Genomic DNA, 19,440 nt, shown 5'->3' with positions numbered 1-19,440 from the left:
CAAAGTTAGCGATTAAATATTGTGAAGCAGCCGCATTTCAGCAGCACGTTTGCGAAACACATGCATACAGTGCCTACACTCCACACAGCGCCTTCGTATGTAAACGCCTGCTAGAATATAGTTCCAGACAGTAATCAAATAAAATAGTTCACACATTCGTTTGTGTTCGTTTTTTTCACACTTTGCTTTATTTTGAATATTTTTTATCACTTCATTTATTTTAATCGCATCTCAAACAACTATACCATGTGCGCTGGCCACTATCAGCAGCAGCCCCATGTGGAGCGTTCGCTTCAACGAGCGCTAAACAATATTTCGCATTCAAGTGATGGGACCCCCGCACCACCAACCACCCGCCAGCTCCACTCACCACTTTTTATATTTTGCTTCTATGAATGTATGTATGTATGGATGTACACATCGCAGATTGACGCCGTCTGTCCGTCATACGGCTATGCTATTAGTACCCATACGTCTGCTGATAAGCTCCCAACACATCTATGTATTTGCCAGCATAAATTTATTGTATGTGTGTGTATTACACACATTTTTGCAATTACTTTAGTATGTGTATGTGTTGCATACTAAATGTTGTTGCATGTAGCAGTATTTAAATAAATATATTTCTCTATACAGTTGGCTGAATGGCCTTTGGCGCGCCGTGGAGGGGCGCAGCTGTAGCGAGTGCGACGGCAAAGTTGGCCAACATGGCGACACTGGGCGGGTGTAGTCGGTGGCACAGAAGTAGTATGTAGTTGGTTCACTTGTTTATGGCGTGGTTGGTTATATTGTCTCCCCATTTGCTTTTCATTAATCAATTAGCGCATATTGGCGACAATCTGGTGGTCTAAGCGGCAGATAACTAGCGTTGTGGTTGATTTCACTAGATATTTTTACGCTTTTGAGTTAGAATAACGCACTCGAAAGCTTTAAAATATGCAAAAGAACATGGTATGGAGCCTGTGAGGCTGTCGCTTTATATTGACGGCTTTGCAGACTCGTTTTAGTATAGAGGGGCATACATACATATGTATGTATATACTAAAAATTGAAATAAGGCAAGATTATCCAAGTAAACTCTAAATTCCGTGTCAACCCTCAGAAGAAGGATATCAGCTTAGTCTTTCATAAGATATTTTCATGAACTCTAAATTTTTTGCTCCCATTTACGTTTGTTTGAGACACTATTTGATACCTAAAATCGGTTAAGTCACCAGTTAAATAACTGGTTAGTTACCAAACAGTGCTACCACAAAGTTCTAAAAAAAAAATAATATTATGAAGTCTCTGGGCCTGTAGCTTTATCATTTTCATTTTAGTACAGAGGTATTAAATATAAACACATCGATATGTATATACATACATGGAAGATTGATCCAAGTGAAAAACTTATTCAATATAGACAAGCATGAACTCTAAACTTCGTGCTAGCTATCAGAAGAAGGATATCACCTTACTCTTTCATATGATATTTTCATGTACTCTAAATGTTTGCTTTCAATTACGGTTGCAGGTGTACCTGAAACCAGTTAAGTTACCAGTTATGTTACCAGTTAAGTCACCGGTTAAATCTCCGGTAAATTACCCGACAGCGCTACTCTAAAAATCTGTAAAAGTTTCTATAGGTTTCTTAAGCCCCAATTGACTATTCTAGCTGCAACTCTTTCGCATATGTCTTCGTTCCTCCTTTACTTACGCAAAGGTTTACGCGCTAATTCTTTAAAAGTGTTGGTATTTTGGTAGCCATGACTTGTTGGTCTGTCAAATGTATGAGCAGTTTTGGTGTTTCGGTTCATGACTTTTTATATATGGTTTTAATTTTTTTCATATAGCTGAATGAATTTATTAGAAGCTTTCTTAGAAAAGTTAGAAATAGCTTCCACTTCGAACAAATTCAATCAATTTCGATGACGAAATACAATCTTCTTTCTGTGAAAATGCCCCAGAAAACGCAGAGCACATCTTTTTCTCCTACTCGAGATTTGTAGTGGAGAGAACCACCATAAAAGAACTTTCAGACGAAAGGGTGACGCCCGACAACATAATTAGTCACCTAATCCTCCAATCATAGCTGGTGTGCGCTAAAATGAAAGAGTGGGCCGCAAAAGCTTTTTAAGTACTAAGAATAAAAGAACGGTAGCGGAGAAGCATAAGACCACATGAATTACCCTGGAGGGAGGGTGTGAAGAGGTACTAATCGCGCATCTTGGCCCTGCGACGTAGTGCTTAGCGCCGGTCCCGCAGGACCAAATACAAGCTACAGCAGCCGGAGTTCAGGGTTTAGTACGTAAGCTAATATTCCACAAGTCCAACATAGTTGTTTAATACTGTCTGTGTGTGGTCCCGAAGGAGGTGTACTTTAGCTGATAATAGGAATCGTGCATGTTGTCAGTTCACTTTGGCAATATCTTTGGAAGATTCCTCCTTCGGAAATAAAACAAAAAAAATTGAGTGCCGACAGCTAATAGAACTTTCTTGAAGTTGATCTGAAACTTAAGCGGAAACCAGATTTTATACCGCGTAATACTTGTAATCGTTTCCGTTGCCCCATCACTTCGCTTTATTATTAAACTTACTTAAGAACCAGTTAATAACTGCACTCAACTGCAGTAGTTCGAGAAACGTTTGGCATTCGGAAAATGAACTGGATTATTTTAGCAAGGTCTGTTTTTTACTCGGAAACAATTCCCTCGGTCTTTGAGATATCGATTTGAAAATTTGCACAGGTACTTTTATGGTCAAGAAGCTGTTCATGTGTCGGAACAGCGATTATCGGATCACTATAGCATATAGCTACCATACAAACTGAACGATCGGAATGAATCCCTTGTATGAAAAACTTTTTTATTTGACCAGATATTTTGACAAAATTTGGCTCGAATTATTTACTGAAGCAACGGTATAATCCATGAAGGAACTGTTTAGATTGGGCTGATATAGCGTATAGCGGTAGTTTACGAGATATCTTCACGAAACTTGGCACAGATAATAACGTTATGCCGTTACGTTATCTCCGTAGAAATTGTACAGATAAGACTACTATAGCATATAGCTACCATACAAACCAATCTAACAAAATCAAGTTCCTTTATGGAAAAATTTTGTAGTTTACGAGATATCTTCACTAAATTTGGCACAAACTATTATCTACCAAAGTAGTACAATATCCGAAGAAATTGTGCAGATTGATCCCCTATAGCATATAGCTGCCATACAAACTGACCGATCAACAGCAAGTTATAAGAACTTTTTAAACCCTTCTCTGCTATAAAAACGCAACATTTACAGTTTTTTCTTGTTTTCCTATCTCAATACTCCACACATCTTAATTTAATTATTTTTACATAGAAAATTTATAAAATGCTTGCTCCAGTGCTTACACCAGCAGTCATATATGTATGTATGCAACTGCAGTAATTTTCTCTTACATCTCTGGGAGCTTCTTCCTCTCACGCTTCAACATTGATTCGAATATTTATTTTTAGCAGCTTTTTGGACTGCCTGACCACACTCAATGCACTCCGGACAGCCGATACTAGCGTTGCCATATTGACACAAGCGACTTGCTGCTTGTTTTTGCTACAGCATTGCGCCCTCCTTTTCAATTACTCTTACTCCAATTTAAGTAAATAAGTAATTCTATTTTTGTCTTCCACAAAATTAAACTTTCGAGCAAAGCGGTCACAACTGCTGGACGGTTTAATTAAATGTGCGCAACAACAAGCAGCGTGGAGCGAACAAAAAATTGCAAAAGCAAAAGCTGAAAATATTGGAAAATTGCGAAACACAGCGTAGAGCAATGAGCGCAAAAATACAAAAATATTAACGAACGAACAGTTGCGAAAAATCGCAAATTGCGCGCAGCAAAAGCAGAAGAAACGCCACTTAAAAGCACGTTTTAAAATTGTCACATCAATTTGGCTCCAAGTGCGTCTGCATGTGGCAGGCAAAAGTACGCACACACTTATACACAACAGTATATATTTTTGTATATAATGTATGTATGCATATGTGGATGCGAGTTAGTGTGCTTACCGAACTGTGAGTGCTGTCAATTAGAAATGAACGTTAATTTATTAAATCAACAGACAATTGTTCTCGTTATTTGCAGTCAGTGCTTGTGCGAATATATGCACATACATATGTATGTACATGTGTGTTTGTATGTATATGTATAAGTTTGAGTTACTTGCAATTATAGAGGTTTTTTAAATAATTTCTTTAATAAAGCAACTTTTTGTAAGCAAAAAAAAATTAATATAAATTTAAAATCAAATTAAAAAAAATCTAAAAATAATAAAATTAATTTTAAAAAATATATTTGAAAAAAAAAATTCTGGATTTTAAATAACTTCTAAAATAATATTAACTTTTGTAAAAAACTATATTTGTAAACAAACAAAAATTAATATCAATTAAAAAAGAAATAATTATTAAAAAAAAATTGAAATTAAAAAAGTATTTAAAAATTTTTTGAATTTTGGAAAATACATATTGTACATACATAAATACAATATACATATGTACATATGTATGTATATAATACTTTTAACAATAGAGATACTTTTTGCGAACAAAAAACATTAATATTAGTTTAAAATAAAATTCAAAAGGAAGAACTCTTAAATATTTTAAATAAAAAAATGTTGAATTGTGAAAATTTTGGAAAAAATAAATTTTTTTAAGTTACTTTTTGCTAGCAAAAACAGCTAATATTAATTCAAAAAAAATTTTAAATACTAGAATTTTTAAATAAATTAAATACTAGAACTTTAAACATTTTTTTTTGAAATTTAAAAAACTTTTAATTTTGGAATATAATATAACGTATAAAGTTACTTTTCATAAATAATTAATATTAATTTGAAATAAAATTAAAAAGATTTTTTATTTAATATTTTAAGAAAACAATTCCAATTTTGGATAATAAAATTTTTGTAAATAAAGTTACTTTTAGTTACTAGTTTAGTTTTAAATAAAATTAAATTTTTGTCTTAATATTTTACAAAATACAATTTTTGTAAATGAAGTTACTTTTAGTGACCAAAAAAAACTTAGCTTAAACTAAAAGTAAAGTTTAAACTAAAATTAAATTTTTTTTTAATATTTTACAAATTTTTTAAATTAAAAATACAAAAATATTAAAGAATTTTTTAATAAACTAGGGTTTTAAATAGCTTCTAAAATAACATTAGCTTTTTGAAACATAAAAATTATATATAATATTAACCGATCTAAATTCTTTACAAAATTTGTAGTTTTGAATTTTGGAAAATAGTATTTTTTGTAGTAAAGTTACTTTTTGTGAACAAAAAAAAATTAATATTAATTTAAAATAAAACTAGAAAGAAAAAAATTTTAAAGTTTTTCAGAAAAAATTTTGAATTTTGGAAAATAATTTTTTTTTAATAAAGTTACTTTTTGTCAGAAGAAAAGTTAATATTGATTCAAAATAAATACAAATAAAATATTTTAATATATTAAATAAAGATTTTTGAAATTAAAAATTTTTGAATTTTGGGAAGTGCAATTCTTAATTTATTGAATATACGGAGGGTGTAACTTCTAAAGCAATATTAACTTTTAGTAAAAAAAAATTAAATAAAAATATTATATAACACAAAAAAAATATTTGGAATTTTGAAAATATTATTTTTTAGTTAGTTTTTGTGAACAAAAAAAATTTAATATTAAACAAAAATATTTGGATCGAAAAAAATATATATTTTAAAAACATTTGAATTTTTTGAAAAAATTTAAATATTAAAAAAATACGCAATTCAAAATTTTCTGTATTCAACTCTTATACATACGAATTTTTCAAAATTTTTTATAGCTTCCCATCTGCGAACTGAGTACTCGCTGCTATAGATTCATTAAAGCATTTTCTAATTGGCTCCAATTCACACTCAAACACACACATGCAAGCATACAATTGCAAATGTGTGTCTCTTTCTGTTTTTGCCATAAAACTTTAGTCGCTAATAAGTGTCCAACCAGTGTTACCAGTATAAACTGGACTTTATAGTTTTTAGTGCGGAGGCTATCGCTGAGTGCCCGTCTCCGTTGCTGCTGTTGCTTTTGTTGTTGATTCTTGCGCTGATAGTATGTTTAAGTAGCTTTCGAGTAGTGTAGTATTGTATTTTATTTATGTTTTCCCTACACACAAACGATTCTTGCAGCGATACGCGGCGCTTTTTGCACGCTGCCGCCGCCGCCCTCACGCCGCGCCGCACGTCTGGTACGTACGCCTGAAGGTTGTGTATCGTCAAATGACAGCGAGCGCCAAAAAAAAAAAATAAGAAAAAAACACAAGAATGTAATTGTAAATAAACAAAGCTTCAAGTGATAAGATTAATGTGCGCGCTGATTGCTAAAAATAGCTCGCGTCAGTTTTTTTTATTCTAAATGGAGCAACGTCATAAATTTGTTAGTTTAATAATGAAATGCGAGGCAATGAAGTAGATCGCGGTTCTAAATTTAAGAAATTTGTTTTCAAATTTAAAAGATTTGTCAAATGGGCACTAAATGACTGTTGTGGAATGTGGCAATGAGACAAACAGAATTTCGGCGCAATACCATAGCAACAAAAACGCTTTGTTTAAAAACAAAAAAAAAAAAACTAATTTGCAACTTGTGATTTCGATTTGTCAAGGCTTGAAAATATTTATAATTTTCGAAATCTATCATCTCATAATTCTCAATACACTACAAGTTAATAAAAAAAAAGAGAGTGCGAGAGGCAGGGTAAAGATCTTAGACGAAATTTTTGTCTTATTTCGTCTAAGATCTTTACCCTTTATCGCTTAACGCTGAGCAAATGCTTATTAAAAACAAAAATAAGAAAATAAAGGTTCGCTTCTGTTGCACCGAAGCTTTAATACCCCTTACAGGTGCATTTTTGAAAGCAAAAATGTCACAAAAATATATTTTTCTAGATTTTGACCGATTATTTTATATGTGAGCTATATGCTGTAGTAGTCCGATCCATACAATATCTGCACAGAATGAAGAGTTGCTTAATTCAATAATCCATAGCAAATTTGGTGAGGATATCTCGTCAAATAAAAAAGTGTTTCATACAAGCACACACATTCGATTGTATAGTTTGTATAGCAGCTATATGCTATAGTCGTCCGTTCGAAGTAATTTCTTCGAAGATTTTAAAGCTGATTTAGGTAATAATTTTAGTTAAATTTGGTGAAAATATCTCGTCAAATAAAAAAATTTTTCATACAAGCACATGATTTCGATCATTAAGTTTGTATGGCAGCTATATGCTATAGTAGTCCGATCTGAAAAGTTTCTTCGCAGATTAACAGACTGCTTTAGACAATAAACTATGAAAAATTTTGTGAAGATATCTGCCCAAATAAAAAAGTTTTTCATACAAACACTTGATTCTGATCGTTCAGTTTGTATGACAGCTACATATATGCTATAGTGCTTCTTTGTCGACTGTTCCGAAAAATGAGCAGTTTCTTGGAGAGAAAATAACATATTGAAGATTCCAGAGCGCTATCTAAAACTCTTCGAGACAAAATTAATGCACTTTGTACAGGGTATAAAAAGCGAGTGAGAGTCAGCGACCAAATTATCACTTAAAGCTAAATAAATTTTTATTAAACAAAAAATTATAATAATAGTATACACGGTTAACAATAACACCAATTTTTTGTAATTTGTTCTTTTTCAATTAGCTGAGCTTAAAGCAAACAAATTTCGGCTATTGTTTTCAATTCCTGGATGGTACATTAATAGTCACGTATGGAACGTGACCATCACAGTGATAAGAGACTGCAAGGCATATGTATGTATAAATATTTATTTTAAATTATAGTAGTACAATATATTTTAGTATTCCTTAGCTTACTGATAAGAACACAATGAACCTATGTATATAACAAACAGGCAATGCAAACTTGATTCATATCCCCCCCATATGTACATATATTGGAGTGCATAAAAAAGAAGTGAAGAAAGCTTGCATGCAAGAGGCGATAAGAAGTAGTATGGAGTGCGTATAGTACTCTAGTAGTAGAACGACAAAAAGAAGCATAATAGGGGGTATTAAAGTGATTTATGTATGTATGTATTCTACTATAAAACTTTTTTCATAAATGATTTGAAATCTTAATCTTAAATATTTTACCAAGTGGGTTTGAAAAATATAGTTTTACGAAAATATTTCCGAAATACAAAGTACAAACCGTAAAATATTTAATCTCAAAGCATATAAATATAAACGAGTAAACTAATATTGTTTTCGCGAAATTTAGACAAGCGGTGAATCGAACAAGCAACTGATATATTATATAAATAAACAACTTTAAGCAAATAGTGGCAGACGAACATACGTTTATACCATATCATGAGGTATCCACGTAGTCTCTTAAGTGGTTGTTGCTTTCGCATGTACTTAAGAAAAGCGCTGAATCGAACAAGCAACTGGTATAAACTAAATCAACTATTATAAGCAAAAAATGGCAGACGAACATACGTTTATACCATACCAATGAGGTATCCACGTAGTCTCTTAAGTGGTTGTTCCTTACGCATGTACTTAAGAAAAGCGCTGAATCGAACAAATAACTGGTATAAACTAAATGAACTATTATAAGCAAATAAGGGTAGAAAACCATGTGCTATACCAATCTAATGAGATATCCAAGTTGTCTCTTAAGTTGCTGTTGTTTTCGCATTTACTTAACATGACTGGCATATACCAAACAACTGGTATAAACTAAATGAACTATTATAAGCAAATAGGGGCAAGCGAACATTCGTTTATACCACCCAGATGAGGCATCCATTAGTTATGGTGGAGTATTGTATTCTACCAGTTTATTATACCAGTTTATTATACGATTTACCACTCTTCACAGTTTCAGCAAATCAACGGTGTTTCCTATTCGTAAATTGCATTTGATATTAAATATCTAAAAAATATTATTAATAACTCTTATTATGAAAAGTATTTTATAAATATATCACCTTCAACCGTAACCTTTAATAAGTAACGCATAAAGTACAACACACGTTTCGTAACAATTAAAAATAATCACAAATTCAAATATTAATAATCACAAATATCTTTTTTTTTCGAACTGTTTCCACGTGTAGCCAAAGCGACGTCACAAGCAGTTACATCCTGGAATTTATAATTAATGCCCAGCAGTAGGCTTTTCAATTGATTATCAATTTGAAATTTGAAATGTAAAGCACTTTGATGCATTAATTTAGTAATAGTTATACTAAATTAATTTGAAAAAAAAGTTCAACTTTAACAACACCGAAGCTATAGTACTCTTCACAAAAGCATTTTTATAGCATGAAAGGTTTAAAAAGTGCTTTACGTGATTTTTATTGTGCCGTTTGTATGGTAGCTATATGATATAGTAGTCCGATCTAAACAATTTCTATGGAAATTGTAGGGTTGCCTTGGTTAATAATTTATGTCAAATTTGGTGACGACAACTCTTCAAATAAAAAAGTTTTCCATACAGTGGCTTGAGTTCGAGTGGTCAGTTTGTATGGCAGCTATATGATATAGTAGTTCGATCTGAATGATTTCTTCGGATATTGCATAAATACTTTCTCTAAGAAGTTATGCCAAATTTTATGAAGATATGTCTTCAAATAAAAAAGTTTTCCATACAAGGATATGAGCTGGAGTGGTCAGTTTGTGTGGCAGCTATATGATATATTAGTCCGATCTAAACAATTTCTTCGGAAATTGTAGGGTTATCTTAAATAATCATTTATGCCAAATTTCATGAAGGTATCTGTTCAAATGAAACAGTTTTCCATATAAGGATATCAGTTGGAGCGGTCAGTTTGTAGGGCCGCTGTACGCTATAGTAGTTCGATATCGGCGATTCCAACAAATAAGCAGCTGCTTGTTGAAATAAGGGCGTGTGCAAAATTTCTGAGCAACAACTCAAAAACTGAGGGTTTAGTTCGTTTATATACAGACGCTTAGAGAGGCAAGCCAGATGGGCATATCTACATCAACTAGCATGAAGGAACTCCGACATTTTCTTTGGACGTTACAAACTTTATTTACCCTTATCATGTTCAGGGTATAACATAAGTACTTTTATGTATTACAAAGCCGTTAAGCTGCTATAAAAGCCAACATAAATAACTTTAAATGTCAAGTCTATTTAAGCGTCGTCTTAAGCTCGACAGCTTACTGGTCTAATGCATAAAATGCTGATGATTAGCAAGATTATGGGTTCTAGAGGCATAAATTTTAACTCTTTCATGTCAATGCCGGTCGTAAGGCCTTAAACCTTTCAAGTCAATAATGCTCGTAAGACTTCAGACGTCAGCAGCAAAGAGCTGGTGCTACAAAGTGTTCGAAAATATTCGCCAAAACACCAATGACAATGACTAATCTTTAACTAAGCCATTATCTATTTGAACTTTCAGTTTACGTTTAAATGCAAAAATTATCAGTTCTTACTAATTTTCACAACAATAAAAATATTTATTTAATTTAAGATTTCTCGCTTATCACTAGGTAAACAATTGTCTGGTGCGAGTGTATGTTCACTTTACGGATGCGCCTGCGAAGGCACGTAATCCAGCACACATACACATACATACATAAGTATGTATGTATAAATATTTATGAAAATACTTACATATGTATGTATACTTTTTATACAAAAAATATGTATACTTTTTATATAAAAAATATTTTTAAATAATAATAATAACTAAAAAATAATAACAATTAATAATGTTAGCTGGATTTAAGGTATTACAATTGTCTTACTGCTATTTATTTAATTTTCTTATTAAGCTTGCGATAACAGTTAATGACCGTATTTACAATTAAAATAACTAGTATGCATACATGTGTGTGTATAGCAAGTATGCAAGTGTGTGTTTGTGGCGTTTGCGTCTTCTAATCTTGCTTTTGTATAACTACCTACGTCACTTGTTTACGAAAATTCGCCAAAAAATTCTACACTATCTCAAAATAGTAATTTATTTTTTACTATCGACCGAAATGTCGTCTGATATGAAGGCGGTGGCGAGCGCAGAGTCGTCGATCAGCGCACGACCACGTTTTGCGAATTAACCAACGCATGTCTGCAGGCATAAAGTCTGGCAATTCGCTGCGCTGAGACTTATGCTGAGGTACATTTATGTATGATGAATGTACATATGTATGTATGTATATACAAATATTTGCATTTAAAGCGACATACATATGTACATATGAACAAAGAAACTTAAATATAGTATGTATGGCACCGTGGGTTTTATCTAATTAATGTGTGTTTGTCTGTGTGCTATTTTGTGATTCGTCAACTTTACATTGTGACAAAAGTGTATCCGGAAATTGTAATTTAAATTCCTCGAGTAAATGATATTTCAATAAAATGTATGTATGTATATGTTTTGCTAAGTTGGTAGGACTGTTCTTAGCCTACGGTGATTCAGTTTTGTCAAAAACACAAGCCTTCAAATATGAGAAATTCAAGACATGTCTCGTGCTGGACGACCTCAACTTCTTCAACTGATGAAAATATTAAAACGTGAAGCATATGGTACTTGAAAATCGTCCAGCAAGTCTTAGAAAGATCGCAAGAGAGCTCGACATCTCTACCGAGTGCGTTCGAATGATTTTGGTGAATATTTTGGGTATGAAACGCGTTTTTGCTCGACTCGTCCCGAAAAGATCAATATTTTTCTTAAAGATTAGCGTAAACAGTTCTCTTTGGACATGCTTGGTCGTGCGAATTCCGACCCCACATTCATGGAGAGCATTATAACTGCCGATGAGACATGGGTTTATGATTTTGACATGCAGACAAGTCAACAGTCTTCTAAATGGAGGTTAAAAAACGAGCCGAAACCAAAGATACCTCGCCAAAGCTGCTCAAAAATTAAGGTGATGGTCATTGTTTTTTCGATATTCGTGATTTAGTGCAACATGAATTTGTGCCGGAGGGACAGCCGTTTAATAAGGAGCTAATTTGGCCGTATTGAGGCTTTTGCGTGAAAAGATTAATCAAAAGCGACCGAAATTGTGGAAGACCAATTCATGAATTTTACACGATCATAATGCACCAACGCATTGAGACACCATTGTGACCAAATTTAAAGCCAAAAAACTTAAAGAATACCTCAACCACCGTGTCCACCAGTTTTGACTCCGTGTGATTTTTTCTTTGTCCTCAAACTGAAGTTGCTGCTCCGTGGAACCCGTTTTCTGTCGATCGAAAAGTTAAAACAAAATTTACTGAAGGAGCTGAAGGCCATACCAAAAAGTGCTTATGAAAAGTGCTTCGTACGCGCGTGCGCGTATTGCAGCTGGTGAACGTATTACTTTGAAGGTGACAAAATAAATATTGATGAATACTTAAATATTTTTCGTTTTATTTACATTTTCCAGGTACTTTTTTGTCACAATGTATGTATATGTATGTATGCAAGCATAAATTCCTTCCTCAATACTGTTGATGCGAATGTTTACCACTCGCAAATGTAGGTCACACGTTCTTGAAAAATTCTAATACGCAATTTAATATTTTCTAATTGTTTAATATCAGAGAAATATTTTTTATTTAAGTCAATTATTTTCGGCATGTGGCTTGAATAAATTCCAACCGATAGCCACAATTATCGCCCATTTTTTGCAGCAATTGGGTCCACATGTCCAGAACTCGCCGAATATTGTCTTCCAAGGCATAAATTGTCTCAGCCTTATCTATGTACCTAGACCAACCCTTTCACGTATCTTCACAAAAAATAGCGCACCGGTGTTGAACCGCAAGGTCTTTGGAAACTACGCTACATGCCCCCGACGCGAGATAATGCATTCACCAAAAGTTTCCTTCAATAAACTGATTGTTTCGTTGGATGTAAGGCACGTAGCGTCGTTTTGTTTGAATCAAAGGTTGTCCACATTAACAATTCCAATTTCAATCTCCAAAAAGTCATTAACTATAACTTTATATCATTACCCCTTGACTTTAATATTATGGCCAGCTTCATTTTTGAAGAAATATGTATGTATGAAGCAATGGAACCAATAGATCATAGCAAGCAATGATCATTTGAGAATGTGACGGCATCTCAACAATGGATTATGGATTACCATCATGCCAATTGTAACAATTTTGTATATTAAAGTAACCATTCAACCAAAAAATCAGCTTCATGGCTGAACAAAATTTTCTTGCTGGATTTTGTAAGTTCGCAAACCGAGATTCTTCCGGAAAATCTTACATAAAGCATATGAGCACAGCTCCAATTGTTATGAACAATGGAAGATAAACTCGTTCGGGTCTTTTTCGATACTCTGCTCCACAGATTACTCGAACTAACGTCTCTGCTGGGCAAGTTCTGAAGTAATTTCGAGAAACGGTGACGAGTTGACGATCCTTGGTCGGATAAAAATCCGGGTCCGTTCCGATTATTTAGACCCGACCCGCGGGAACGATCCATTGCCGAGAGTCCATTGTAGAGTCGGTTTCTTATTTTTTTTTTGTATAGGGGACTCGGAGCGGTCTTTTCCGATTTTGACGGAACTGTTTGTTGTGCTCAACGTATGCGTTTTGCAGGAATATCAAATACAAACAATGCTGCCAAAACCAGCTTTGACAAAGGTGATGTGTGTCGAACTGTTTGTCGAGGGTACTATTAAGGATTTGATGTTTTGTGAGAGTTTGTTCGTTGGTGGCTTTGCGTAGCCTAAATACAATAATATCGAAAGAATTTTACACGCAATGTTTAGAAGTCCGATTCCGCGATAATTAACGCAGACTGTGGGATTTTCCTCCTCGTGGATAGGGAAGAGGACGAGTTCACTCATATCCCATCTTTGTGCATGTAGTAAGTAGTAAGCCCAATTAAACACAAATTAGTAAAAATTTTAAGCTTTGAAGTTTTTTGAGAGCTTTTTAAGACCAAGTTTTTTTATAAAATAATTCTATTTCGAATTCTTAGTTTGGAATGAGGCTAGATATAATAGAGCAGCATAAGGTATAAGGTCCAACATTCAAATCTTTTTGAGAGCTTTTTAAGGCATTTTTCAGAGATTTCACAATAAAATTTAATTTCCAATATTTAACTTCATAATAAGACTCGGTAAAATAGCTTAGCATGAAGCTTTCAGAGCTTTTTAAGCCGTGCTTTGGAGCTTTTACAAAGGAACTGCATTTGAAAAGTGAAATTATGTGAAGAGTTTCTCGAAGCTCAAAACTCCTTTAGCAACGATGAATATCTTAAATACTGATAAAGCCAAACTTAAAGCAATCGTTTGCCTACCAAAAGTGTTACCCTTCAATGGTTATTGAGTAAATTAATTTGAAAAGCTTTTACCCTCTTTCTCACTCCACCCGCCGTAAAATTTTCAAGTGAGCTTGCAGTATAAAATTTGCCATCATTAAATTTTGAACCATCCAATTTCGCTTGTAATCCAGCTAACTGTACACAAAGTAGGGGACAAAATAGATGGTGTCATGTTCGCTACACGAAACATAAGCAAAATTGCTATATAAACAACATAGCTGACAACAAAATTGCTGGGACAATAACATGCTCGTATTTACAATGTGCACTATGCTGTCACACACACACACACACACACATACACATACAAATATTTTAGATACAACAGGCCAATGCTTAGCCGAATAGAGGGAATGAGTGAAAATGTGAACCGAAGGAATTTTTTAGAATTAACTGGGAAAAATAAAATAAAAATTCTCTCACTCACACACACACACATACAGCAAGTGAGTAACAAGCGCTGGCAAAACAACACAAATAAAAGCAACAAAACTACTGAAGGACAACAACATGTAATAAATACGCCAAACAACATGACTTGACATGTGTAAATCCCTAAGCAACGAACACCAGAGTCAGCAGCAACATAACCACCCACACAGGCGCAGACGAGCAGCAATTGCACGGGTTCACTTCCAAATGTGTGTGTGTCTTATTGCAAGTATCTTAGTAGCTGTTTATGTAAAGGACAATGGGCCACGTCACTTTCTACAAAACAGCAGCTGCAGCAACAACAACACACAATACTAAGCCGCTCGACAATAGATCATGATGTGCCGGCAGTTGTGGAGCTCTCGACCAGGAGTGGTGGCAGTTAGTGAGTGGTGCAAATGTGAAAGTGGAGCATCCGAGAGCACAACAGAACGGTCAGCTGCTGTCAAGTCAAGGCGATGGCGTAAACAGCACAACACACTGCACTAAAATGTTGTATAAAAACAACACAGCGTGTTGGCAATAAGGCATCGACTGAACAGATTACCAGCCGGACAATTGCTGGGTAGTGGCAAAACGGCACTTTCCTTGTTTGCTTGTTTTTTTTTTATTTTTTGCGCTTGTCTATTTGCTTTTTAGTTTTCTTGTTGCTTCACTGGCTATCCTACAAACACACATACATATGTATGTATATATGTACGTGCTGTATAAATGCCCGTTGGCATTGGCTAGCACTTGAACACTTAAAACTTCAGCTTTACAAAGTTGCATGCGCCTTCAGTGTTGCCGGCGTTGGTGTCGGCGTCGGCGGATGAGGAACTGAGCAACAAGGAAGTGGCAGTTAGGCGCTGTCTAGCAGACAGACAGCCAGCATAGGATAAGATTACACAAAAACTGGCCAGCTGGCGGGCTGGGGTTGGCTCGGCGCTGGTAGACACATGCAGTTGAGTTGAATTGTTGGTTGAGCAGAAATATAGTAGAAATTAAAGCAATTGGAAATAGTTCAAAATTAATGTGCATTTAGTTAGGCATAGCGAAAAAAATGTCCAAAATCTTTCAGGAAAATATGCAAGGGTGATATGTTTATAAATTTCAAATAAAAAGGAACAAAGTAGGCAATAAATCATACAAAATTTCACTGAGATAAAAACATTTTCTTACAAGTACTTGATTTTGAGCGTTCAATTTGCATGGCAGCTATATGCTATAGTGGTCCGATTTGAACAATATCTTCGGTGATTGTACCGTTGCTTTGTGCAATAATTTCTGTTCAATTTCGTAAAGATATATAGACAAATAAAAAACATTTCCTTACAAGGACTTGATTTGGAACAATCATTCTGTATGGCAGCTATACGCTATAGTGATCCAAGTTGAACAATATCTTCGGAGATTGTACCGTTGCTTTGTGCAATAATTTCTGTTAAATTTCGATATCTTTCCAAATAAAAAACATTTTCCTACAAGGACTTGATTTTGAACAATCAGTTTGTATGGCAGCTATATGCTATAGTGGTCCGATTTGAACAATATCTTCGGAGATTATATCACTGCTTCAAACAATAATATAAGCCGAATTTTGTAAAGATATCTTCCCAAATGAAAAAGCTTTCCATATAAGGATTTGATTTTGAGCGTTCAGTTTGTAAGACTACTATATGCTATAGTGGTTCGATAACGTCATAATTTATAACTTCGTGATAAACGAAATACAGTACAAAAAGCACGTTTTAAACATACGCAGAAGAATAACTTTAATCTCAAAATATGATTCTAAATAATTCAACTTTAAAATTAGTTCAAATTAGTTCAATATTTTTAAGCATTTGCTTCGATTTCCGCTATTTTGTTTACTTTAGCTTAACATGCTCACTGAACGCCACTTAAACCATTTTAATGCCAAGTCAATGTGCTCCACTTCACATTGCTCAGCCGCTAGTATCATACCTCAAATAAATTTCAAATTATTAATAATTCCCTAAGACCACTTGCATTGGCCTCAAGCAGTTGTCAGCTTACTCTTTTGAGTGCTATAAATTGTAAACGTAATAAATATAATTAAAGCTGTCATGCGGTTGTTACTTCATAAGCAGATGTTACAACAACGTCCATAAACTTTTGTGTAATATGCAATTTTATACATGCTCTTTTATATATATGTATATATATATACATATATGTGTGTGTATGTGGATATGAGCATTTGCTCGTAGAACAATTTTATAATTTATATAAATTTCTACAAGTGTCGCACTTCAGCACAGTTGTGGAGGGCAAAGTAAATTAGCTGTCAACTGCATTTGTAGCTAAATAATAATAGTGTTTTTTGTAGCTGTAATTGTATAAACGTACATATACGTATATGCTTGTATTGCATGTAAATATGCATATATGTGACAAGTATAGTACTACAATACAAGTAGATGGAAACCAAACCAGATAAAAATATTTGCAAGCAGGCACACAAACGTATACGTAACGAGTGGATTATTTAGTGCGCCGTGGCGTATGAGTGACATTTGCTCGAAGCCAAGCTAAACGAAGTTAAGGCTTAAAATGAAAAATCAGGTCTAAAATTTTGCAACCCCCTTTTCTCTGAACAAAGCGGCTCATTTTGTAATTGATACCGCCGATATCGGATCACTATAGCATATAGCTGCCATACAAACTGAACGATCGGAAACGAGTGCTTCTATGGAAAGCTTTTTCAATTTACGAGATATCTTCAAGAAATTTGGTGTGGATTATTGCCTAAGATAATGTTTCAATCCCTGGAATTATTGTTAAAATCGGATAGCTATAGCCTATACAACAGTCATACAACCCGACAAATCGAAAACATGTCTTTGTATGGAAAACTTTTTCAATTAACGAGATATCTTCACAAAATTTAGCTCGTATTAAGGTTTAAGATAACGGTACAATCTCCGAAGAAATAGCTTAGATCGGACTACTTTGACATATAGCTGTCATACAAAATTGCCGATTCAAAATCAGGTTATTGTATGGAAATTTTTTATTTTGTTGAATTGAAAGCATTTTGTTTGCATTTTTTGCTGCAGCCTTAATTTTTTCACTCAACTGAAAATTAATTACGGCAACGTAATTAAAAAAATAAGTTCTGAAGAAAAAGTGTAGAATAGTATTAATTTATTAAAATATAATAAAAAGTTGACGTGGGTTGTCAAAGTGGTGATATTTAACGGTTTTCATAATAACATGGACACATTAATCATCCGGTTTCTTAAAAAAAAAAAACAAAATAATACAGAAAGCGGCGTTTGGGATTGTATTTAAAAAATAACTTTTTTAATAATTTTTTTATAAATATTTTTATTTTTTCTTATAGTTTTGTTTTAAGTTTGTTTCAGTTAATCTCGTTTTGCTGTTATAGTGAACAGTTCATTAGAAACATGATTTATTACAAAATATATGGGTATATTTTTTTTAATTTTTTCGTTATTTGTGGTTCAATAATGTGGAGCCATTATCCCTCAAGTTGTTTTATAAAACAAAGCACAATACACGCATTTGTGATTGAATTTATATTTTTTTCTTTTATAATTTTTTTAATTTTTTTTTTAATAATTGTTTTTTTATTTTTCTGTACAATTTTTTTTTAATAATTTTGTTTTACATTTTTTCAGCTGAACTCGTTTTGCTGTTATATTAAATAGTTCATTATATGTACATATATCATATGATATATTACAAAAAAAAAATATATACATATATGTATATATTGTTTGTTTTAATTTTTTCGCCGTTTGTGGTTGAATTTATATTTATTATTATTTTTTTTATTTTTGTAAATACTTTTTTTTCTTTTATTTAACTTTTTTATATTTTTTTATATTCTATTTTATAATTTTTATTCTTATTTTATATTTATTAGTCAATTTTTAATATTTTTTATAGTTTGCTTTAATATTTTTTTATATTTTATTTTATATTTTTATTTATTGAATTTTATTCAGTTAAACCAATTTTCTTATTTTATTGAGCAGTTCATTAGAAATATGATGAAAGTTTTATAAATATGTTTTTTTTTGCAATTTTTTCTATATATACAAATGCCATCTGTGAATTTGAACCTATATTGTTTTTTTTTTTAATTTTTTTATAATTATCTCATATTTGTTTCCTTTATATTTTCTTATATTTTTGTTTGTAATTATTTATATTTTATCTTACATTTTTCCTTACAATTTTTTTAAGTTAAACTAGTTTTGTTGTTTGTACATTTCATTTAAAATCTGATAACATTTTGTTTTTAGTTTTTCCCGAAAGAAAGCCGATTGTGATTAAATTTATATAAATTTTTTGCATTTTTTTACGCTTTATATTTTATAATATTGTTTTCAATAATTCTTTTTTAATTTTGCAACAATTTTTTAAATTTTTTTTAATTCTTTTCTTTAATTTTACTTTTTTTTATTATATTTTCATATAATATTAATGAGAGATTTTCGTTAATTTTGATTACATTTTTTTTATTTTTTTTTACTTTTTTTTAAAATTTTTTTATATATTTTTAATTTTTAATATTTTATAAAAATGCTTTTTGATCCATTACAATAGATTTAAATAAAAGTGTCGTCAGAGATTTTTTGCTTTTATTTTTTAATATATTTGATTTAAAATTGTATTTTTTTTTTAATTTTGAATTTTTTTGTTTATTTTTTAATTTTTTAA

General features: G+C 32.5%; 1 protein-coding gene across 5 annotated transcripts in view; it reads left to right on the top strand.

Annotated features, from left to right (window-relative positions):
- LOC120776675 overlaps nucleotides 1–19,440 on the top strand; it is a 222,251-nt gene that overhangs the window by 142,179 nt on the left and 60,632 nt on the right. For all 5 annotated transcript variants that reach the window (XR_005705453.1, XR_005705454.1, XR_005705452.1 and 2 more), the window contains one exon: nucleotides 7,701–7,810. Coding sequence is in view for 2 of the 5 variants with exons in the window: in XM_040107548.1 (XP_039963482.1) it covers nucleotides 7,701–7,810 (110 nt within the window). In the remaining 3 variants the exon portion in view is untranslated. The remainder of the gene's footprint in view (nucleotides 1–7,700; nucleotides 7,811–19,440) is intronic.

Source organism: Bactrocera tryoni, chromosome 5 (assembly GCF_016617805.1).
Source record: "Bactrocera tryoni isolate S06 chromosome 5, CSIRO_BtryS06_freeze2, whole genome shotgun sequence".
In the NCBI taxonomy this organism is placed as follows: Eukaryota; Metazoa; Arthropoda; class Insecta; order Diptera; family Tephritidae; genus Bactrocera; species Bactrocera tryoni.
Note: the sequence above shows the minus strand (reverse complement) of the source record. Positions and strands in the feature narration are given on the sequence as shown.